Below are 24,463 nucleotides of genomic sequence, written 5' to 3'. Positions count from 1 at the left end.
TAATAATCAAGGCAATCTCGTTTGAGCTTTTTCCTTTGGTTTGAAGAGAAACCATTTGGGACAATGCCGCTCACAAGATAGTTGGCTAAATTGGAAAACCTGGCATCCCGGTCATTGAAATGGATAGGAGTTGCTCATCGGGAAATGAATCATTGATATCAAGGTCGTCATGTGGCCTCCCATCCTCCTTCAATCGGGACAAGTTGTCTGCTACTTGGTTTTCACTACCCTTGCGGTCTTGAATCCCTAGATCAAACTCTTGCAATAGAAGCTTCCACCGCATCAACTTTGCCTTAGAATCTTTCTCGCTCATCAAATATCGAAGAGCTGCATGGTCGGTGTGAACAATCACCTTAGTATCCATCAAAAATGGCCGGAACTTCTCCATAGCAAAGACAATAGCAAGTAGCTCCTTTTCGGTCACTGTGTAGTTGACTTAGGCATCATTCATGGTCTTGATAGCATAGTAGACAGGATGGAAGATTTTGGTGATTCTTTGATCCAACACCGCTCCAACCACGATATCACTAGCATCATACATGAGCTCAAAAGGCAAGCTCCAATCCGGTGCGGTAATAATAGAAGTAGTAGCCAACTTGAACTTAAGCAACTCGAATGTCTTCATACAATCTTCATTGAAATGGAACCTGGCATCCTTTTCCAAAAGTTTGCACAATGGGTTTACCACCTTGGAAAAATCCTTGATGAATCGGCGATAGAAACCCGCATGATCCAAGAAGCTCCTCACTCCCTTCATGGATGTAGGGGAGGGAGTTTGGAGATCACCTCAATCTTGGCTTTATCAACCTCAATACCATGCTTTGAAATTTTGTAGTCGAGGACAATGCCTTCCTCAACCATGAAGTAACACTTCTCCCAATTCAACACCAAATTAGTCTCCTCACATCTAGCCAAAACCCTGTCCAAATTGTTCAAACAATCTTTAAACGAATTCCAAACAACAAAAAAATCATCCATGAAGACCTCAAGAATGTCCTCCACCATTTCGGTGAAAATAGTCATCATAACCCAAAAGGCATCCGCAAAAATGCGAAAGTACCATAGGGACAAGTGAAAGTGGTCTTCTCATGGTCCTCGGGAACAATAAGGATTTGGTTATAACCAGAGTATCCATCGAAAAAGCAATAAAAGCACGCCTGGACAACCTATCAAGCATTTGGTCAAGATATGATCTTTCCGAGTAACTTTGTTGAGCTTCCGATAGTCCATACACACTCTCCACTCGGTGACAGTTCTTGTTGGGATCAATACATTCTTGTCATTTGTTACCACAGTCATGCCCCCTTTCTTTGGGACACATTGCACGGGAGAAGTCCATGAACTATCCAAAATGGGGTACACAACCCCAGCATCCAACCACTTTATGATCTCCTTCTTGACCACCTCTTGCACTGCTTCATTCAATCTTCTTTGATGTTTAACGGAGGGTTTGGCTCCCTCCTCCAAAATAATCTTGTGCATGCAAAAGGCGGGGCTTATGCCCCAAATATCCGCCAAAGTACATCCTATTGCTCTTTTCCTCCTTTGTAGCACCTCCAATATGGACTCTACCTGTATTTTAGTTAAGCAAGAAGAAAGGATACTAGTAGAGTAGAAGAACAGCCAAGCAATTTATACCTGAGGTGCGGGGGTAATGGCTTTAACTCCAAGGTCAGAGGTTCCTTGATTGAGGGATTTATTAGAGGAGTCTTTAGATTTTCAAGATCCAAAGATAGATTTCGGGGCTCATAAGTGTACGACCCCTTGCCTTACAATGCATTTACACACTCCACATAGCCATCATTCTCCTCCTCATCATCTAGGTTGAGCAAAACGGCTTCTAATTTGTCCTCAACATTCATTGTTGCACTAGCATCATCAACTATCACGTCGGTCACCAAATCCACAAACGAACAAACTTCATTACTATTCGGTTGCCTCATTGATTTGCACACATAGAAGACCACCTTTTTGTCACCCACTCGGAAAGTGAGCTCACCGGCCTCCACATCAACAAGAGCCTTCCCCGTAGCAAGGAAAGTTCTACCCAAAATGATAGGCACCTCATAGTCCACTTTAAAATCAAGGATCATAAAATCTGCTCAGAGGATAAACTTGTCAACTCAAACTAATACATCATCAATAATACCCAAAGGCCTCTTCATTGTCCGATCCGCCCTTTGCAACCTCATGGACGTGGGTCTTGGTTGCCCAATTCCCAAAATCTTAAACACCAAGTAGGGCATCAAGTTGATACTTGCCCCGAGATCACATAATGCTTTGGCAAAATCGGCGCTTCCAATAGTGCAAGGGATTGTGAAAGCGCCCGGATCTTCCAACTTTGTAGCCATTGAGTGCACAATAGCACTCACTTGATGAGTCATCTTGATGGTCTCACAATTCATTGATCTTTTCTTGGTTACCAAATCCTTCATGAATTTTGCATATACCGACATTTGTTCCAATGCCTCAACCAACGACACATTAATTGACAAACTTTTCATCATATCAATTAACTTTTTGAATTAGTTCTCGCTATTTTGCTTTGCAAGCCTTTGAGGGTATAGAGGAGGAGGCCTTGGCATTGATGCCTTAGCCTTTGGCACCACCAGTTCCGGCATGTCAATCACATGTTCCCTAGATGGGTTTACTTCTTCTTGCATCTCCTCCACGCTTTCATCTATATCAATTATCACTTATTCATTAGCTTGAACCACATTGCTTGGGATTTCATCCTCTTGAACCACAACATCTTCATCCACAATCCTTCTTTGATTGAGGTGGTAGCATCTCCTCCTTTTCCACTTCTAGTAGTCACAGCCATAGCATGTCCCTTATTATTCCCACCCTTCGGGTTCACCACCGTATCACTAGGTAGTGCCTCTTTAGGACGAGTGTTCAACGCTTGTGAGATTTGGCCAAATTGAACCTCCAAATTCCGAATAGAAGTGTTGTCCGAGGCTATTTGAGCATCGGAGTCGGCATTCTTCTCCATCATCTGTTTAAACATGTTTTCAATTCTACCCATCTCATTGGAAGAAGAGCTTTGGCCTTGAGAAGGATAGGGGGGTGGATTGCTTGGTTGTTGGAACATTGGAGGCCTTTGAAAACCCGGCCCCCGGTTGTTGTTGTTCCACCCTCCTTGATTATTTCCTTCCTAATTGCTTTGATTGTTGCCACTTCAATTGCCTTGATTACCCCAATTGCCTTGATTTTCTTGATTATTCCAATTTCTTGGATTAAAATTACCACCACTCCAATTGCCTTGGTGGTTTTGGTTGTTACAATTACCTTGGTTCCCTCGTGATCTCCATTGTTGTTGGTTTTGTCCTTGAGCATTGTTTCTTTGACCTTGGTAATTGTTGACATATTGAATTTCTTCATCTTGCTCATTGAATGAATCACCTTGATCATAACCACTATCATCTTGCATGAATTGTTCCGGACGATTTTGCATTTGTTGACCTTGTTGTCGTCTCTTGTTTACCATCATATTCATGCCTTCCATTGCATTCACATGTTTTGGCCCTTGAACTTGTTGAAGCTGAGCCTTGGCCAATTGGTTCATGGTAGTTGTCAACTCGGCAATAGATTGCCCGTGGTCATGTATCTCCTTGTGTAGGTGAATAACATTAGGATCGCCTTGTGGTACATTGGCTCTACTTTGCCATGCCGAAGAGGTATCCGCCATTTCATCAAGTATTTCAAAAGCCTCAGCATATGGCATATTCAGGAAATTCCCCCCCGGTGAGTTGGTTAACCACATATTGGTTTGTTGTGGTGATCCCCCAGTAGAAGGTCTGTTGGATCATGGCCTCAGTCATATAATTGTTCGGACACTCTTTAACCATGGTACGATATCTCTCCCAAATCTCGTGTAATGGCTCATTGGGTTCTTGATTGAATGCAAAAATCTCATCCCGAAGTGTCGCCATATGTCCCGGAGAAAAGAATTTGGAAATGAACTTTTCTGCCAACTCATCCCAAGTGTGGATGGAATGGTTAGGCAACCTCTCTAACCAGTCCAATGTTTTTCCCAGAAAAGGGAAATAGCCTCAACCTCAGTGCATCCTGAGAGACATTGGTTTGCTTGCTCCCCTAACAAGCATCGACGAACCCTTTGAGATACTTGTAGGCATTTTGGTGTGGAGCTCCAGTGAAGAAACCCTGCTGCTCAAGCAGTGTAAGCATCACATTGGTTATTTCGAAGTTGCCCTCCCTAATGCGGGGTGGGACTACAGCACTTGCATAACCCTCGTTTGGCAACACCTAGTGCGTTGCTCTTGGTGAAGGTGGGGGAGGGACGGGAACATTATCATGAGGTGGGCGACCTCGTCTATTAGCTTGAGGTTCAAGAGGAACCTCATCCATTACATCATCATCCACTTCCTCCCCCAATAGCACATTTCCAATGGGATCGTTGTTGAGGGCCATTTTTCGTACCTAAAATCAATTCAAACACAAAATTAGTAACTCGAAAGGAAAGAAAGACAAAACAAACAAAAACCTAGATATATAGTTAAATCTGTTTAACTCCCTGGCAACGGCGCCAAAAATTGATCTCGGTCAAACCCACACCACAATTAAGTAGCGAGACGACTGATGCAAAAATAACCCAACAAAGATCGGGATCAAATCCACAAGGAGTTAGAATATGGGATTATGTGTATATCTAAGTTGATTGCAAGTTTTGGCTTTAATTGTACTTATACAATGTTGATTGGTGTACTACTTCTACTTTACTCTATTGAATGCAAAGATAAAACTAAAGGACAATATTATTGGTTTTGAGTTGTTTTTCAATTGATAAAGGAATCTAGGGTCGTGACTTCCACCTAGGTGGTTACCTAACGGGCTGAAAACTATAGGGCACGTTTGATTTATCGGGATAGTGGCATAGCAATCACACGCAATTACTTACTCTATACCTCTCGATAGTTTGAGCGATTTTGCCCGATTTGGCTTTCTCAAGTCCAAATGGGTATTTACACAAATCAAGTGATATATGCTCAAGTCGGGTCTTACTATCTCTATATTCGACCCTTTAATTGGGGCTATCAATTTCTTGAATTCACCCCAATTCCTTGTTAGCCAAGTTTTCCTAAACCTAGTCTCTCTTTCTCAAGCAAAAATTAGGTTAATTAGGCATGAATCATTGTTTGCAACTATTAATTCTAGAGATTAAGCATACACAAGGCTAAATATCACTAACCCAATCACAAACAAACTCTAAAATTAAATACTCATTAAGTACCTACACTAGGGTTGGGTCACAACCCTAGCTAAAAATTTAGTTATTCATAGAAAATAAAGAAATACAAGAAGAAATTAAAATGCATAATCATTGATTAAACAAAGAAAATCTAGTGTTAATAAGTCAATCTAGTACAAAATTTCTTAAAGAAGTAAAGAAAACGGTTCAGGTGCACCTCTGCAAACTGAACTTAACCTAAAAATGACCCAAAATTGTATTTATACTAAGCTGAAAATATCTGACATTAATGCCCCTACGGAGGTTATGCGGCGTCATAATTTTGATGCGGATCGCAAAATGGGCTTTTGCGGCCGCACAATTTTAGTATGGTCTGCAATCTTGGGAAATTGGTCTTGAAATCTTCAGGCTTCTATAGTCCATATAAAAGTGGGTGTGGCTGCACTTAGGATCATGCGGCCACACAAAAGTGATGCGGTCTGCACTCTTCAGCTTTTGGACTTTGATCAACTCTCTGATTCTTCAATCTTGCGGACTGCATAATAATGATTGCGGCCACACTTGTCCTTCTGCGGCCGCACATTTTTGGTGCGGTTCGCACTGTCTGAGCTGTATAAAACCTCCTCTCTTAATCTCACTCTGCGGCCGCACTAGAATTGTGCGGTCCGCACTACTAGCCTCTTTGCCCAGCTTTGGCTTTTGTTCACTTTTGACTCCTTTATGAGTTGATTTTGACTTCTTTGGTTTGTTTCCCAAAATTCCTACAAGTAAGCACATTTCATTAGTTTCCGGGAATACCTTTAAGCATTTTTTAGCTAAAATGCAAGTAAAAGAGAGCAAATAAGCGGTCCAAATCCCTACTAATCAGGGCGCTGGTGGAAAATAAGAATTATTGATGGCTTAGTTTGGGGAAAGCCTAACTGAAATCGCTTTAGAATGGTATATGAACCAGGAAATATCCCACTGGCACATATGGGATGATTTGGCCCGTGATTTCGTCAGACAGTTTCAGTATAATGTTGACATAGCTCCGGACAGGAACTTCCTGTCTAATTTGAAGAAGAAAACGACTGAGAGCTTACGTGAATATGCTATTTAATGGCATGAGTAGGCTGCCAGAATAAAGCCTCCCATGGATGAGACTGAAATGGTTACGGTCTTCTTACAGGCCCAAGAGGCCGATTATTTTCAAAACGTGATGTCTGCCACGGGCAAACCTTTTGCAGAGGCAATAAAAATTGGAGAAATAGTAGAAAATGGTCTGAAAACTGGCCGAATATTAAGTCAATCTGCTTTGAGAGCCACCTCCCAAGCCATCCAAAATGGCTCAGGGGGTTTGGCCAATCGAAAGAAGAGGGAGGAAGGAGCCATGATGGCTTCAAGATCAAAAGGGCCCCGTCGATCATATGATCACTCCTACATGACGCCCAGAACCCCGCAACACTACTATCCCCACCAAGATGCAGCCTATGCCGTGGCACCGCCTCATTATGCAGTGATGAATGCCCAACCCTATGCATGGCCATAGCAACACTACAACCAAGTCCGATTTCCACCTCCCATAAATAACCATCCTCACCAAGCTCCATATTATCCCCATCTGCCACAAAACAACTACCAACATAATTCACGCCCTTGTGAGCCTCCTAGGAGAAATAACTTCACCCCTATCGGTGAATCCTACTCCAGCCTATTTCCGAAGCTAATCCAGATGGGTCTATTGCAACCTGTACCCCCAAGCTAGCAAAATCCTCAATCCCTATCATACCGGCCCTATATCAGGTGTGCCTACTATTTATGAGCCGAGGGTCATGATACATAGGATTATTGGACCCTGAAGAGAGCAGTTGAAAGTTTGATAGAACAAAAACAAGTGGTGCTGAGGGACGAGGAAGTCCCTAATATGACTAACAATCCATTACCGGCTCACAATAATGGGCTAATCATTGGAATGATTTGTGATGACAAGGAATTTAATCAGGCCTTGAAAGGCATCATCGTCATCGCCAATCCGAAAGCAAGATCTAAAGCGGCGGTGAGACAAACCAAAACTAAGAAGAAAATCAGTCCAATTTCTCAAGCTATAGAAAAAGTTGTAGAAACAAAAACTGGGGCAGCACCTGCTAAGAATACGATTCTTTATGTCCCTAAGGCCCCAAGAAAAGAACAACTCATTTTTAAGACTCCCAAAAGATTCGAGCAAAGGAAAGCCACGCTGAATCTGCCGAAGTTGTATGTGCCAAAAGGGACCTATATGGCGCGGGGGGCAGTATTTCCACCAAGGCTGACTGAGCCCGTGGTTATCAGCCGCACACCACAGAGTCCTATGAGAAACCCCACCGCAGTCCCCTGGAATTACAACAAAATAGTAGTTACTAACAAGGAGAAAGAGGTTATGGGAGGGGTGAACGAAATGAACCAAGCTGGGAAGTACCACAACCTAGAAGAGTTAAAGAAATCAAAACTAAACAAGGAGGAATGGTTTCCATCCAAGAAGCCTGTGACCGCTGAAGAAGTAGAAGAGTTTTTCCAAAAAATGAAAACTTCGGAATATGTAATAGTTGACCAACCCTGAAAGACTCATTCCCAGGTCTCGCTTTTATCTCTGTTGTTGAGATTGAATGAACATCAGAAGGTACTCCTAAAAACATTGAATGAGGCATATGTCTTAGTTGACACTTCAGTTGAACAACTAGAAAAAATGGTTGAACGATTCTTCGAGGTCAATATGATTTCTTTCATTCGCGATGATTTGCCCCCAGAGGAAGCCGCCCACAACAAATCCCTTCATGTGACTGTCAAATGTGAGGGATATTATGTAAAGAGAGTCATGCTAGATGGTGGTTCTAGAGTCGACATTTGCCCTCTCTCAATGGTCCAGAGGATACAGATTGGAACAGAAAGAATCCGACCAAACAATGTTTTTTGTGCGGGCTTTTGATGGTGTCAAGCGAGACACAATAGGGGAAATCGATTTGATTTTAACCATTGGCCACGTGGATTTCGAAGTGACTTTCCAAGTTCTGGACATGGATACCTCATATAATTTTCTCCTAGGAAGACCATGGATTCATGATGCAGGAGTTGCGCCCTCCACTCTCCATCAAATGGTCAAATTTGAGTATGAAAACCAAGAAATTGTTGTACATGGGGAGGATGAACAGTCCATTTACAGGGACCCTTCAGCCTCATGTCCCGAAGCTAGAGAAGGAAGTGAGCACATTGTCTACCAAGACTTCAAAATTATGATCGCCGACAATGCGAAGAAGGGGCCCCGCTCCCTCAACCTTGCTTATCTAATGCCTCGGTCATGGTCGCCACTAAAATGATTAGACATGGGTACAAGCCTGGAAAGGGGCTCAGGGTATCTCTACAATGCATCACAGAGCCCATCACTTCGACTGCCAATGAGAAGTTCTTTGGCACAGGTTTCCAAGCTACAAATGCTGACAGAAAATAGGCTGATGAGTGCAAAGAATATGGGTGGGTCCTTCCCCAGCCCATTCCACATGTCGCCCGATCATTTGTCAAACCCAAATATGCGGAAGAAGAAGAGGAGGCCTTCACGGCTAAAGAGATTGCTGATATTTTTGAAGCCATGAAACAAATGTTATACGAGTCCCACATGGTCCAGCCTGGGGAAGGCACGAGCAATGCCGAGGTGCTGTACATGGGACCAGATGCCAAGCTTTAGAATTGGAAAGCTACCCCATTCCCTATCAGACAGGAGCCCTGATAGTCTAGTCTTGCCATCTCGTCTACATTACAAGTTATTCCAGGGTGTAACTCGAATATTTTTATTTTATTGTCTTTGATTTTGATGTAAACCCTCATATCTTCAATTCAATGAAATGAAATTAATATTTCATCGTCAATGGATGTCTCCTTTTCTTTATTCTAATTTTGCTATTTTTCTTATCTTTTTCTTTTCAGTTCTAATAATGCAAACTTAAATAACATGACATGCTGATGAACTTCATGCACAAATCCTAAATGTTGTCTAATTGTGAAATAATGAATCAAGAGCCAGAATATGATAAATATGAGGCTTTTAGGGAAATAAATCGAGAACTGGAACAATTTGAGAATAAGCCTAAGCCAAACTTGAATGAAATTAAGCCAGTTAATTTGCGCAGTCCAAAAGAGGTCTAGAAAACCATGATAAGCATTCATGCCGATGAAAGAACTAGATATGCTTTAATCCAACTTTTATTTGAATTCAAAGACGTGTTTGAATAGTCCTATGATGATATACCAGGGCTGAGTGTTGATTTGGTGGTACATAAATTGCCAACGTATCCCGGTTATCCACCCATCCAACAAAAGTAGAGAAAGTTTAAAACAGACATCAGTGATAAGATCAAAGAAGAAGTCACCAAATAATTGAAAGCTCGTGTGATCCGAGTGGTCTGATACACCACATGGTTAGCTAATGTGGTTCCAGTGCCGAAGAAAGACGGGAAAACCTGAGTGTGTGTCGATTATCGGGATTTGAACAAAGCAAGCCCCAAGGATAATTTTCCCTCGTTGACAACTGTGCCAAACATGAGATACAATCTTTCGTGGATTGTTATGATGGGTATCACCAGGTCCTGATGGATAAAGAAAACGCAGAAAAGACGACTTTCACCACATCGTGGGGCACTTACTATTATAGGGTCATGTCATTCGGTCTGAAAAATGTCGGGGCAACCTACATGAGAGCTATGACTGCCATCTTACATGACATGATGCACCAGGAAATTGAGGTGTATGTGGATGATGTGATCATTAAATCCAGATCGCAGGAAGACCATGTGCGAGATTTGAGGAAATTCTTTGAGCGTCTGCACAGGTATAGTTTGAAATTAAATCCAGCTAAATGTGTATTCAGAGTTCTATCTGGGAAACTTCTGGGATTTATAGTTAGTCGGAGGGGTATCGAGTAAGATCCAACAAAGATAAAGTCTATTCGGGATTTGCCACCTCCGAGAATCAAAAAAGAGGTCATGAGTCTGCTAGGAAGGTTGAATTACATCAACAGATTCATTGCTCAGCTTACTACCACATGTGAGCCCATATTTAAGTTGCTAAAGAAAGACGCGATAATCAAATAGACAGATGAGTGTCAAGAAGCTTTTGATAAAATAAAAGAATATCTGTCAAATCCGCCAGTGTTAGTTCCACCCAAGCTTGGGAGACCTTTGTTCTTGTACCTGATAGTCTTGGAAAATTCTTTCGGCTGTGTGTTGAGGCAACACGACATGACCGGGAAGAGACCAAGCCATATACTACCTGAGCAAGAAGTTCACTAGTTATGAATCCAAATGCACTCTGTTAGAAAGAACTTGTTGCGCCCTAACTTGGGTCACCCAGAAGCTCAGACATTATCTTTTGGCCTACACCACATATCTCATAACCAGAATGGACCCTTTGAAGTAAATATTCCAGAACCAATGCCCACAGGAAGGTTAGCAAAATGGCAAATCCTGCTCACTGAGTTCGATATTGTCTATATCACTGGCACGGAAATGAGCGCTCAAGCCTTAGCGAATCATCTAGCAGAAAACCCGGTCGATGATGAATATAAACCTCTAAGCACCTATTTCCCAGATGAGGAAGTAAATTCAGTTGAAGTGATTCCAGAGGACACTAATTCTTGGAAAATGTTCTTTGATGGAGCTGTAAATGCAAAGGTGTCAGGATTGGAGCAATTTTGATCTCGCCCATCGGTCAACACTATCCATCCACAGCCCGGCTTTGGTTCTTCTGTACCAATAACACCGGTGAGTATGAAGCTTGCATTATAGGCATGAATATGGCAGTGGATCTGGATGTGGAGGAATTGTTAATCATGGGAGATTCTGACTTGATTATCCAGCAAGATTAGGGCGAGTGGAAAACTCGAGATATCAAACTCATCCCATACAGGAAACATGTATAAGATCTTAGCAAATGGTTCAAGTTCGTCGAATTCAGGTATATTCCTCAATTCCATAATGAGTTAGCTGATACACTAGCTACCTTGGCCTCAATGCTGCCATATCCGGGCAATGTCCATATTGACCCGCTGGAAATCCAAATTCGAGAAAGGTATGGTTATTGTAATATAATTGAAATAGAACCGGATGTTCAGCCATGGTATCATGACATCAAAAGGTTTTTGAAAATAAAGGAATATACCAAGCAGACTAGTGGAGATCAAAAGAGAACTATCAGAAGGCTTGCCAGCAGTTTCTTTTTGAGCGGAGAGGTCATGTACAAAAGAACTCTCCGGATTTGAATATTTTGAGGTGCGTAGATACCCGAGAAGATGAAAAAATCATGAACGAAGTGCATTCGGGAGTATGTCAGCCTCACATGAACGGATACGTCCTTGCAAAGAAAATCCTTCGGGCAGGTTATTACTGGATGACCATGGAAAAGAATTGCTTCAGTTTTGTCCGAAAGTGCCACCAATGTCAGATATACGGTTACTTGATTCATGCACAGCCTTCAGAGTTGCATCCTATCTCAGCACCTTGGCCGTTCATTGCTTGGGGTATGGATGTTATTGGGCCGATTAAGCCGAAAGCTTCAAATGGGCACAGATTTATTCTGGTTGCCATTGATTATTTCACAAAGTGGGTTGAAGCAGTCACTTTCAAAGCCATCACTAAGAAAGCAGTGGTGGACTTTGTGCATTCCAACATTATTTGTCATTTTGGTATTCCTGAAACTATCATTACGGACAATGTTGCAAATCTGAACAGCCACTTGATGAGAGAGGTATGCGAGCAATTTAAAATTACGCATCATAATTCTACCCCTTACTGGCCCAAAGCTAATGGCATCGTTGAAGCTTCAAACAAGAATATCAAGAAGATCCTCGGGAAAATAGTTCAAAGCTCTAGACAATGGTATGAAAAGTTGCCTTTTGTATTATTGGGATATCGCACAACCGTGTGAACATCAGTTGGGGCCACTCCCTACTTATTGGTTTATGGCACTAAAGCTGTAATACCTATAGAAGTTGAGATCCCCTCTCTTCGGATCATTGTCGAAGCCGAGATTGAGGATGAGGAATAGGTCAAAACCTGGTCGGATCATTGTCGAAAAGCGGATGGCCGCAGTTTGCCACGGGCAGTTGTATCAACAAAGAATGGCTTGTGCCTACAACAAGAAGGTGCGGCCTAGAAAATTTGAAGTGGGGCAACTCGTTCTAAGACGTATTCTCCCGCATCATGAAGAAGACAAAGGAAAATTTACTCTGAATTGGAAAGGTCCTTACATTGTAAGAAGAGTATTGCCAAAGGGAGCACTATATTTGGGAGATATCGAAGGAAATGACCCCGAAGCAGCTGTTAATGCAGATGCGGTCAAAAGTTATTATGTTTGACCCTTTTTCGCAAGCTTTAATGCTCTCTAATTGGGATGACGAAGGCTTTCTTTCTCACTACCCAAACACTACCAACCCTTGCAAACCCTTTGAGCCAGTTCCCTTTTTCTTTGATTACCCTCTTTGGAACCTGGAAGTTATTATTAAAAAAAGAAAATTTAAAAAAATTTAAAATAAATATGATGATGAAAAACGAAAAAAAATAAAAGAAATCAAAAAACAAAAGTTGCTTGAACTACGTTCGACTTGATTCCGAAAGGATATGTAGGCAGCCTCTCTCTGGGGTTCAGTTACACCAAAATAAAAATCCACATTTTTCCAAAGTTGAAACTGGGGCAGAAGTTACAATGATTCGGTGGTGATTTCGCCCGAAAGTTTCCAAAGTTATAATTCAATCCAAATTTCTTTAACCCAAATCCTTTTCAAGTCCTTCCAATCGATCGGCAAAGATGTTCAAATGGGAGGATATAGTTACTTGGATCTGATGCAATCAAAATAAGAAAAATAAAATGAGAGAGTCTTATCGGTGAAAACCCTCACGGGCATAGTAAGGCGATGATAAGCAGAGAAATTGAAAATGAGAGAGTCTTGTTAGTGAAAACTCGCAAAGAGCACTATAAGGTGATGGTGAGAAGAGAAACGAGAGAGAGGTTAGCTGGTGAAAACCCGCAAAGGGTGCCACTAATCAAAAAGAGGATCCTCACAGCTATCGGCATCGACAGAGTCCTAGCATAGTTTTGTGATGAATTTCTGAGTATTGGACGGTTTACACAGATCAGGCATCCAGTCCAAGAGGCATGTCATGTTCATTGAAGTCCACATGCACTCCAGATAAGTCCTTTATTTTCACCGAAAGGGATACCTCTCGTCTAAATTTATTTTTCCATTCCACTGTTTGTTTTTCTTTGAATTCTTTTCTGTCTAACTCTGTTCCGAAACTAAGACAAAGAAGGGATAGCAAGACTAATTTACAGGATTATCGCTTGATTCAAGTTAATAGGCAAAAAAAGCACACAACCTCAGCAAGGGCATCAAGTCGACTCCGACTGGCCATGGTGGCTGATGCTTCGAAATCAAAAACTCTTGAAAGAAGAAAATCAAAGTCAAATGCCCACACAGGCAAAATAAAATTGAAAAGTTAATCCCATATGACTAACCATCATGGTAAAGTTTTGGAAAAGCCAAAAGTTCTCTGGGGCCAGAAATGAAATCGGTCTAGGAAACAACCAATTGCAGTTGAAAACGTCATTAAAAAGCCGGCCAAGATCAAGTGACTAAAACACTCAAGGCCACAAAACCAACCACCATTTCAAACAGACAAATTGCTCTTCGTTTGAAAAACAGGAAAACAAGTTCAATTCAAAGCAACCTTGTAAGAAGCAAGTGCAACCAAAAAGAAATCGCGTGGAGACTAAAATAGCTCTGCCACAACAACAACTCCAAAAAGGGAAGTCTTCTCCAAATTCTTTCCAGCATTTTACTCATTCTCTTAATAAAAAGTAAAGAAAAATTCAAAATCATGGGAGTATAGGGTCTCCAATCCCTAGCTGCATTTTCCAACATAGGGCCTCTACTCCCTAGTTTCTTTTCCAACATAGGGTCTCCACTCCCTAGTTGATGTTTATTTTAGACATAGGGTCTCCACTCCCTAGTTTCTTTTCCAACATAGGGTTTCTACTCCCTAGTTGATATTTATTTTAGACATAGGGTCTCCACTCCCTAGTCTCTTTTCCAACATAGGGTCTCCACTCCCTAGTTGATTTTATTTCAGACATAGGGTCTCCATTCCCTAGTTGATTTTATTTTAGATATAGGGTCTCCTCTCCCTAGTCTCGTTTTCCAACATAGGACCCCCACTCCCTAGTTGATGTTATTTTAGACATACGGTCTTCACTCCCTAATCGCTTTTCCAACATAGGGTCTCACTCCCTAGTTGATTTTATTTTAGATATAGGGTCTCCACTCCTTAGTCTGCTTTCCCAACATAGGGTCTCCACTCCCTAGTCTACTTTCTCAACATAGGGTCTCCACTCCCTAGTTGATGTTTATTTTAGACATAGGGTCTCCATTCCCTAGTCTGTTTTCCCAACATAGAGTCTTCACTCCCTAGTTTTATTTTCCAACATAGGGTATCCACTCCCTAGTAGCTTTTTCAACATAGGGTCTCCACTCCCTAGTCATTTTTTCAGTATAGGATCTCCACTCTCTAGTTGCTTTCATTTTAGACATAAAGTCTCCACTTCCTAGTCTCTGTTTTCTCACGGTACACCAATCCCGACCTTTTATTTGCTTTCAATAATAAAATAGTATAGAGTTTTATTATAAATAACTCAAGAAATTTTCCTAGTGAAAACTGGGTTAGAAAAATTTCATTCTTTTGTTTTGGTGTCAGAGCAGGTTTTACCTCGAGGCACAGGGTTCGAGATAACTAAAAGAAGAAGTCTCAATCCAGAATAAAGAAAAGAAAAGGGAAAGAAGTGAATCCAAATTGCAAAAGAGGATGAAAAGATGTGGATTGTTCAAGGCATGACTAAAGTCACGAGCATTGCATGTCCCCGTTTTGATCAGAAGAAGTTGTAGAAGAATGAACTAGCACTGCAGCTAACAAGCATCAAGAATCAGGTCAAAGTCTGCGTGAAAAAACAGCCAAGACTCAAGATCAAGCTTCAGAAGACTTATAGATAGGAATCTTGTAACTCATAGTTGATAGACATGTTTAGTTTCTTTTCATTTTAATTTTGGTGTAATAAGGAGCTCAACAAGCAGCAACAGCAGTGAAATCACAACTTTTCTAGTAGTCCCAGCTACCAAAATTTTCAGAATTATACTGATCTGACTCCTTTATAGCGAAGGATATGTAGGCAATCTCCAAAGCAAGGTTCGGTCAAACTTTTCAAAATGCTTCTGAATGGAGTGTCAAACGGGCAAAATTGCTCGTAATTGATCACTTTATCTTTGCCCGAAAACTTTTCATGTTTCCTAGCAAAGAGGGACGACTGTGAGCACGTGATTTTTGCCCGACGAAAATACTCCTACAAAATCCACCAAAAATAGAAATTTTTAATTATTTTTAATTTTATAGAATTTTAGGAATTTCCGTTTAAGTAATTATTTGCATTTAGTTGCACATTTAATATCTTAAAATCAAAGAAAAACACCAAAAAATATTCAATGTTGCATTGCATAGCATTTTAGATTTTAATTGCACTTAGGATTTAATTATACGAATTAATTGTATTATTAAACAAAAATACCATTGGGTTTTTATATTTTTAGCTTTTAATTCTAAAATTATGATTTTATTTCATTAGTTTTAGGTTACTTAATTATTTAAATATTAAAAATAGTGAGTAGTTAATTTTTCAAATCATGATTAAGTTAGGATCTAATTAGGATTTTTAATTAAAATTATGAATTTAAAATCAAAGGAAAACATAAAAAGGGAGATAATAGGTTTGTTTGATCTTATGCAAAACTGGGCCAAAAGCTCTCAATGGCCCAATTACCCCACATTTCGTCCAGCCCAGTCCAGTTCCCTTATTTATTACCCAAAAGCTGTTAAAGATTCACTGATTAGTAGTTGATTTTTGGCACTTGATTTTCCTTAACTTTATTTTGGTCTTTGGATTTCTTGCTGATTCCGGTTTAATAGGTATGTGACTATAATTTTGGATGTTTCTGTTAAGTTATTAATTTAAAGATCTGGGTTATATATTGCTTCCATGATTAATGTCAATATCCATATTATTGATGCTTTACTTCTTCACTTATTCTCATGATGTGATTGCCTTTGGATCTTTAATATATTCACTGGCAGTGGATTGAATTGATGAACCAAGAAGCTGTTTTTGTCACTATTTGTTTGTGGCATAAAATATTTTGAAAAGTCTTGTTAATCTTTTGAGTTAAGTCAATTGGTCTGACGTTCATTTCTCCATTGTTTGTTTGTTCAACTACTACGTTCATAAACACATGTAGATGATTCATAAAAATTTACGCAAATGAAGTTTCTTTCTCTGTTGTTTGTTTGGCGTGATCGCTCCATCTCCTTTATGCATTTAGTCACTAGATAGTTTATTTCCATACTTGAGCCTTTTGTTTTAAATTTGTTTAGCAACTGGACCTCGTATTTTGGCTTGCAGCATGAGGATTTTTGGCCGTTTGGACTTAGATAATTCAAGTCTGGTTGGCCAAGAGTTAATAAAAATTCATAAGCTAGTTTCATCTTTCTATAACTAATCAATATCTTTTTCTACAATAATTTTCATATCCATGGCCTTCACAATAATCTCAAAGTCGGAAGAACAACTTATGAACACCGTAGTTTGCTTTAGGCGCGCTAAGTAAATAAATCGCCGCGACTATGGGTATGCTTCCCGCGGCATAATCGCGATACATAATTCTCAATTCGAGTGTGCGTTTCACGTGACTCGACCATAACTTCAAATAATAATAAAATTAACATGTTGTAAATTGCGGGTGCGTTTCACGTGGCGCGATTCGCAATGTATACAAACACAAACGAGTGCGCGACATCACGACTTGTTCAAACAAATTCCACAAATATTAAAAGCGTTTAGAAAGTAAAAATGCACAATAGGTTCAAATATATATTAAATTAGATAATTAGGCCAATTATTAAGAGTTGAGCGACCATGCTAAAACCACGAAACTCGGGAGTGCCTCACACCTTCGTCCGGGTTAACAGAATTTCTTACCCGATCTTCTGGTTTCGCGGACTTTAAAAACAGAGTCAAATTTTCTCGATTTAGGATTTAAAATAAACCGGTGACTTGGGACACCATAAATTATTTCAAGTTGCGACTCTGAATTAAATAAATAATCTCATTTCGAATAATGTCACTTAAATTGGAAAAACTCCATATTCCCTCAGAAAAAGGAGGTGTGACAACAGTGATGGATGATGATGAGCAACCTAGTATTCAAATCCTTCTTGGATCGAGAGAAAGGGATAAAAGAAAGGAAGTGCAAAGGCAAGCTTTGTTTCTAATCAATAAAGTGGGAATCTTGTATAGAGAATGTTGATGAAATTCTTTGCAGAGGGTCCAATCCCCCTTCTGATCTATATCTCTTCCTATTTATAAGAGCACATGTGTCACAAAATCCTAGATAGTACAACAGAAAGGAATATCCATTAGAATATTCCCTAGGGAATCTAAATCCTAAAATTGGTCGTCACTTTGTACCGAAAGCGGATGCTCGTCCTCGTCCTAGACTTCTGTTAAACCGTTTCGACCTCGACAACGATCTATCCCCTACATCTGAACTAGACCTTTTGGAGTCAGGTTGGCACGTCACAACTTTCAAAGACTTTATCGTCGTTGACCAAGTCAAACACGTAAAATGAAGTTTTCGCCCATACAATTATCAATTATAGAATTCTCTTACTGTTCTCTATTATTGGAAGATTAAACTTTACCTACGGAAGAAAGACTATCATCATCAATAAGATTTTATTTCCTTTATTCTCTTCGTTTATTACTTTATTATTATTATACCCTTCTTGCATTGATTATATATTAAAATTGAAGTAAATCGGTTGTTAAAAACCAAAATTATTCTATTTAATTGATTTGACTTCAAAAACTATTTTTTGGATTAATCATCTCTAGCTAATCGACCATAAAGCAGATATAATGCGTGCATAAGAATAACGAATTTAGGTAATTAGACTGGAGATGTTATTTCTCATATCTCCAGAATTTAGGTCTGTTGGTCACAAAAAAAAAAAAGGTCAATTTGGTCGTTCCAAATGTTTGTCATGGAATATTTACGGCAAGAACTATATAAAGACCGCAATTAAATTCATCTTGGGCTTCGCGTGGCATGTGATATTAATAAGAATTCAAGTTATATACACTAAAAATATACTTTAAAATATTTTCATACTTTAGGTGTAATTTAATTTATATTAATAAGTTAATTATCATTTTTACTAATTAATAATAATATTGTATCATAATAATTTATTTATAATTATCTAGTAAGTGGCTTGATCTTATAAATAGGCTTAAACTCATCACTACATATCACCTAAAATAGAAAAGAAAACAAGATCAAGATCCAAAGTTACATTATTCTAAAACGAAACTGCTATATATGAGCAAACAACAATCAAAAGAAAAGTACCGCTGCAATGATCCATCCCGAGACGAAACGATCTCTTATGTGATTATGCGAGTAAAACTGGAACAAGAAAAACATGTAAATATACCAGGGTATCGCCGGTTTTCGGACTGGTCATTCAAAAATAGTCAATGGTTATCAAGTCAATGAAAAATAGTCACTATTTTGCTGCAACAGAGACCTGTCCAGCATAATATACTGGAGTTCGGTGCACCTGTGTTTGAACTCCAACATATTATGTTGGACCGGTATACTTTGATGGCTCCAGTATAATATACTGGAGACTGGAGCACCGGTGTTCCAAACTCCAGTATATTATGTTGGACCGGTATACTTGCTGGAACTCCAGTATATTATGTTGGAGTTCTAGTGTACTTATACTAGAACTACATCATATTATGCTGGAGTTCCAGCATACTTATCCTGGAACTCCAGTATAATATGCTGGAGTTCATGTATACTTATGCTGGAACTCCAGCATAATATACTGGCGTATTTTTCGGGTTTTGAACAGTGTTTTCGCTCAGATTTATCTTTACATAAAAAATGGCTAAATTTTGATTACTTTTGAAACTGGGCTATTTTTGAAAGATCAGTTATAAATCTAGCTATTTTTGAATTTCTCCCGGAAAGCATGTGCGGCTTTATATAAAGTTCACATGGCTGATCACATGACAATCCCATAAAAATTGGTAAATACATTCCCAAAGGATTACAAATTAAATGAACCAAAACATTAAAAAAAAAAAATGACTTCAACATTGAGTTCGTTTATCCAATTGATTATAGTTGTCTCGAATCAAGATTCTTCGATCAAGAGAAGTGGCCATGAGCTCAGCCCGTAATATTGAAAAATTTGCAAAAGTAAAGACATCAAAATATTCAAGCACATGCAATTAGTTGATTTGTGCCTTGCTCTTGCCACCTTACTCTAATCCAATAGTTATGGCTACTTAATTGACCCGTCGATAGTAGCAATGAGCCATGTAAAACTTAGTTCGAAGGGAAGATTTCTGGATGGCGGTGATGAGACACGTGGAACTTAGTTCAAAGGAGAGATTGTTGAGTATGTGAACAAAGTCTCACGGTTAATAAGATTGGGATATTATATATAGGTGTGAGGATCTCTTAATGGTATGAGCCCTTTTGAGAAAAATCGCACGGGCTTAGCACGTATCATTTTATTTCACTAGAAAGACAATCCGTTGGTAAATTAGTAAAGAATTTTTATCAATAGACTACAAATGATATTTTTGGAAGAATTAACTAACGAATTGCCAAGCGCCAACCAAAAACCAATTACCAATTGAACTATATTCGTTGGTGAATATCGCGAGAAAATCTAGTGCATCATTTACCAACGAATTACCAATCAAATTTTTATCACCTAAATATAATTAATTCGTTAGTAATTAAATATTATGAGATATATATTGGCCAAACGATGCTAATTTATTGACAGAAAAGAATCAACTCGTAATTTACCAACTTTTTTTCTTTATCTTATTTGACTGCTAATTGTTAGTTCTATATGGAAGTAAAATAGTATTGTACTATTAACAACCAAAGGAAGATGCAAAGGTGATGTCTCCAAAACAGCTTAAAGCACTTATAATTAAATTCTCTTGTTTTTCAGCAAGAGTTATCCAGTACGCTCACTATTATAAAGAACAGCCCGGTGTTCAAATTCTCACGTAAGGTTTAGGAAAGGAGTACAACCCAAGAGGTGTGATATAAATATTCTATCCTAATGCAAACGTAAGTAGCGGCGTCCTTTGGATTTCTAAACAGAATTCCCTGAATTGGTGTTATTCCCTCAGAAATTCCATGTACGAAATTCAGCCAAAACATCCCTTTTTGGACTTGCATCAAAACCCAACTGAACTACACATTTCACCTCACATTGTTTTCAGCATCTATAGTTAATGTTTCTTTCTGATATGCTAACTTTTCAAAAGAGTTATGATATCTTGAGTAAATAGTTCCTAGGAGAAGGTGGGTTTGCATAAAAATTATGCCTTATCCTCTAAGCCTTCCCTACTGATAGGCCTTAAATTATTATTTTTTACCCTAAAATCGGATAACAATTGAATTTATACGCGGTCTTAAGGATACATGAAATAACTTGGTACAAATTAAGAGAATAAGTTAATATTGAGATCTAACAGTAAAAGAATAAATGCAAACCACACGAGTCGGATTGCCTTGACCCTCGAGTTCGACCACCCTCGAACCAAAGGTGTTCCAACTGAAGTATGAACAAAGTAACAAAGTAACAAGATAATGAAAACCAGAAAATGACAGTATATTGCTTGATGTTGCGTGATAATGACATGTTTTACAAATGATCAGACCCCTTTTATATAGTAGGGGAGTCCTACTATTGATACAATTCTATATGGGGTAAGAAATCTCATGATTAGCTGATTAACCGACATGTCCTTAATACGTGCCGAGATTCCCGCCGTGATCTGCACCCGATCGTGGATATTTCGTCATTCTGTTATTCGGCATGGCAAATCTCTCTCGATCTCGTCTGATCTCGATCTTGTCCGGTCCCAGGATCGAACTTAACGATATAATCTTGCACCTTGGTTTGGTATAATCCGAGGTTGAACCTTAACCTATCATATTCCAGTCTCGATTAACCACATAAGGGGCGAGCCTGATTTTTACAGTATACAGATAGTCCCCTCGTTTCTCGGAGAGAAGGTGATGAGAAACGATATAAACTTCCCAATCCCGTCTCGATGGGCCATGATGTAACCGACGAACCCGACTATGACGTAAGCGACAAGTGGATATCAAAACGTCTCGTTGGTTCAGGTACCAAGGCATTAAATTCCTGTCAGTTGCTGGTCGGCCACTACCGGTTCTGAACCGTCACCAGCAAGCTATAAGTACCCTAGCTTCCTTCATTCAAACTTTACATCCAAAGCTCCTCCTACTCTAATTTTTTTTCAAAATCCCTTTGTTTTGCAACTCTTGCACTCAAATTTCTCTAACTTTTAGCAAACCGCAGATCATTCCAGTTCTCTTTTGTGCAATTACAATGATGAAAACTTCCAAGACTGTACCACAAAAGGAGGCCGCCTCTTCATCACAACCCGCCGGTGGCGGGGCTGCGGCGGAGCCCCATTCTAAGGAATTCGTTCCGGCAGGATGCCCTACTGTTATCGATTTCAAGGTTGAGAAGACCTCCTCGGTACCGGGACGATGTGAGGCGGTCTCGAGGTACATATGCACAATTACCGATTATCTCCTCAACAAGGTTAAAAAGGATTGCAATTGGGTCAACAAGCATGTGGTGGTTCCTTCGCCTGAGGAGTCGATCACTACCTACGTGGAAGGTTTTCTAAGTATTTATACTTACCCCTTCAAGTTGGGTCCCTTAGACCCCATCATCATCGCCTTCTACAAGAGGTACGATGTGACTCTTGGCCAGATCCACCCTTCCTTTTGGAGAATAGTGATCCTTCTCCAATTCTTCATAGGCAAAATCGAGGGATGTCCTTTTACCCTCGATCACCTTATGCGCCTCTACAGTCCCCGATTCTATCGAGAGGGGCTGATCAAGATTGCTTGCCGAGCCAGTAAGCCCTGTTCTCGAGCATAGACGAGTCTCAGGACCGAGGTTGGATGGGCCGGTTTGTTTGAATATGGACTTCAGACCTGATCCCCGCCGAAGACATGCCGTTTTTCGAGAAATAGAACATGAAGTGTAAGTAGTACTTTGCCTTGAAGGTTCAATTTTGTTGTTTTTCCTCTTATCTTCTTCCTTATTAACGTTGTTGTTGTTGTTGTTGCAGTTGTGGCCCGAATACCGGACATAGTTCCTGAACTCAAGGAATGGGTCAAGGGCCTTGTGTCATAGAGACCGTATTCCGAACGTGCTTGGATGGAATTATCGAAGGGTCGATGGGAAGCCAGTAATCATGGTAAGCTTCTTTTCCCGAGGTAATGATGTTCAATTTTCTCCTTTCGCTATTCAATCTTTATCTACTTTCTTTTGTAGATCTTCCCAAGGACGTAGCATGAGGCCTCCATCCGGTGATGAGGATATGCCTCCTGAGTCCCCTGCTCCGAAGCAGGGCGACGACAAGAAGAGAAAAAAGGTCTCAAGTTCCCCGAACTTGGTAAATAAGAGACTGGTGAGGAGGTCTCGCTAGCCCGGGGGGCTCCAGCGCTCTACCTTCGGATTCAGTTCATCGACTAAGGGATGAGTCAGAAGAAGAAGAAGAAGAAGAAGAAGAAGAAGAAGAAGAAGAAGAAGAAGAAGAAGAAGAAGAAGATAGGTCCAAGATAGTGGCCCACGTGCGGGCTGGTGATTCGATACAAAAGCCCTCCGAACCGGATGAGGTCGACGATGGAGATTTGGCCAAAGTTCCCGAACTAGAAGGAGTTGAGGCCACTCCGTCCCAAGCTAAGGTGGTTGAGAGAGAGATCGGGGGTGAGGCTTCTCGGGCAGTGGTAGATTTCCCGAGGGACGATCTCGGAGTGATCGATATTTTCGGATCCCCTCAGATTTCGGACGTTATGCTCCTCGAGCCCGGTATCCATGCCTTCTTGGACGAATTTGAGTCTGCTACCTCGGAGGATGTTACTGGGTTTGGTGAATTGCCGGTGCCAAATAAAGTAGTGCTACTAGGTCTTCATCGAGCCCCAAACTGATGGATCACTTCCCGGCCCCAAGTGTTAACCCCGATCGCAGGCGGTCGATAACTTTTTCTGTCCCGGAAGATGCCCGAGTCTTCTCTACCCCCGTGGGGTTTGCTAGTTACCTTAGGTGTTTGGTGACCGAGTAAGACCAAGCTGTGATGAATGTGGTGGGAGTGCCTTACCTATTTAATGAGGCCCAACATGCTTTAAATAGGGTAACTTCGAAAGTCACTTTGTTATTTATTTTAAACTTGAAGTTGTAAGTAATTTTAACATCTTTCCTTGTGCTTGCAGGCTTCGGTGTTGCATCATAAGTCTTTCTTTCGAATCCGGGAGGAGCACGAGGCTGAGGTTCTGGAACTCACCGAGAAGAGGGATGCTTTCAAGCTTCTAAGCTAGAAGCTTCAGGCCGAGTTGGAAGCGGCTCGGAGGAAACATACCGAGATGGACGAGCAGGTATATAGAGTGCTTCACGATAGTGAAGACGAACTGGAGATCACTACTAATGATCAGATCCTACAGTTCTGTCAGAGGCTTGAATAGATCGGGTAGCTTCAGGCATAGGTAGATAGGATATGGGCTGAGGCTAATGAGTTCAAGAAAAACATGGGCATCTTGGCCTCAGAAAAGGAGGCCGTCCAAGCAGAGCTGGAGTCAGTCGAGTCCCAAATCGGGACTGTAAGAGAGAAAGTTCGGTACATGTCAAGAAAATCGAGGAGCTTCAATCCTAACTGGACTCGGCTATCTCTAATAAGGCGAACTTGGCCAACGAACTTGAGGTGGCTACATCTGAGGTGGTCGTAGCCAATACCAAAGTCGATGCTAAAATGGCCTAGTTTAAGGTCGACGCCGAGGCCATCAAGGCGCAGGCTAAGAGCATGGTGGATCATGCAAGGTGGCAAGCTCGAAGGGAAGCCCTCGAGGAAGCTCATGCTCAGGACTTCGACATATTGGCCAAAATAGAGAATGACAAATCGAAAGAAGCCATGGCCTAGAAGCTAGCCTTTCCCGAGGAAGATTTCGAGAGCTTAAGCGAGTCTGAAGACGAGGAAGATTCCGAGGACGGAGATGCTTCCTTGGATAAAGAC

The 24,463-nt window shown here is 40.5% G+C and overlaps 2 protein-coding genes across 2 annotated transcripts; one reads left to right on the top strand and one right to left on the bottom strand.

Moving 5' to 3' along the window:
* Positions 1 to 436: 436 nt before the first annotated feature.
* LOC138885263 (uncharacterized mitochondrial protein AtMg00860-like) lies at positions 437 to 757 on the bottom strand. Its single transcript, XM_070166194.1, has one exon. The coding sequence runs from the start codon at positions 755 to 757 to the stop codon at positions 437 to 439; it is 321 nt and encodes a 106-aa protein (XP_070022295.1).
* A 10,851-nt stretch (positions 758 to 11,608) lies between these two features.
* Positions 11,609 to 23,774, top strand: LOC138885262 (uncharacterized). The gene is made up of 4 exons (XM_070166193.1): positions 11,609 to 12,090; positions 21,729 to 21,950; positions 22,732 to 22,852; positions 23,670 to 23,774. The coding sequence occupies exons 1-4, from the start codon at positions 11,609 to 11,611 to the stop codon at positions 23,772 to 23,774; spliced, it is 930 nt and encodes a 309-aa protein (XP_070022294.1).
* The last annotated feature ends 689 nt before the right edge of the window (positions 23,775 to 24,463 follow it).

The sequence above is a fragment of the Nicotiana sylvestris genome, chromosome 2 (assembly GCF_000393655.2).
Source record: "Nicotiana sylvestris chromosome 2, ASM39365v2, whole genome shotgun sequence".
Taxonomy (NCBI): domain Eukaryota; kingdom Viridiplantae; phylum Streptophyta; class Magnoliopsida; order Solanales; family Solanaceae; genus Nicotiana; species Nicotiana sylvestris.
Note: the sequence above shows the minus strand (reverse complement) of the source record. Positions and strands in the feature narration are given on the sequence as shown.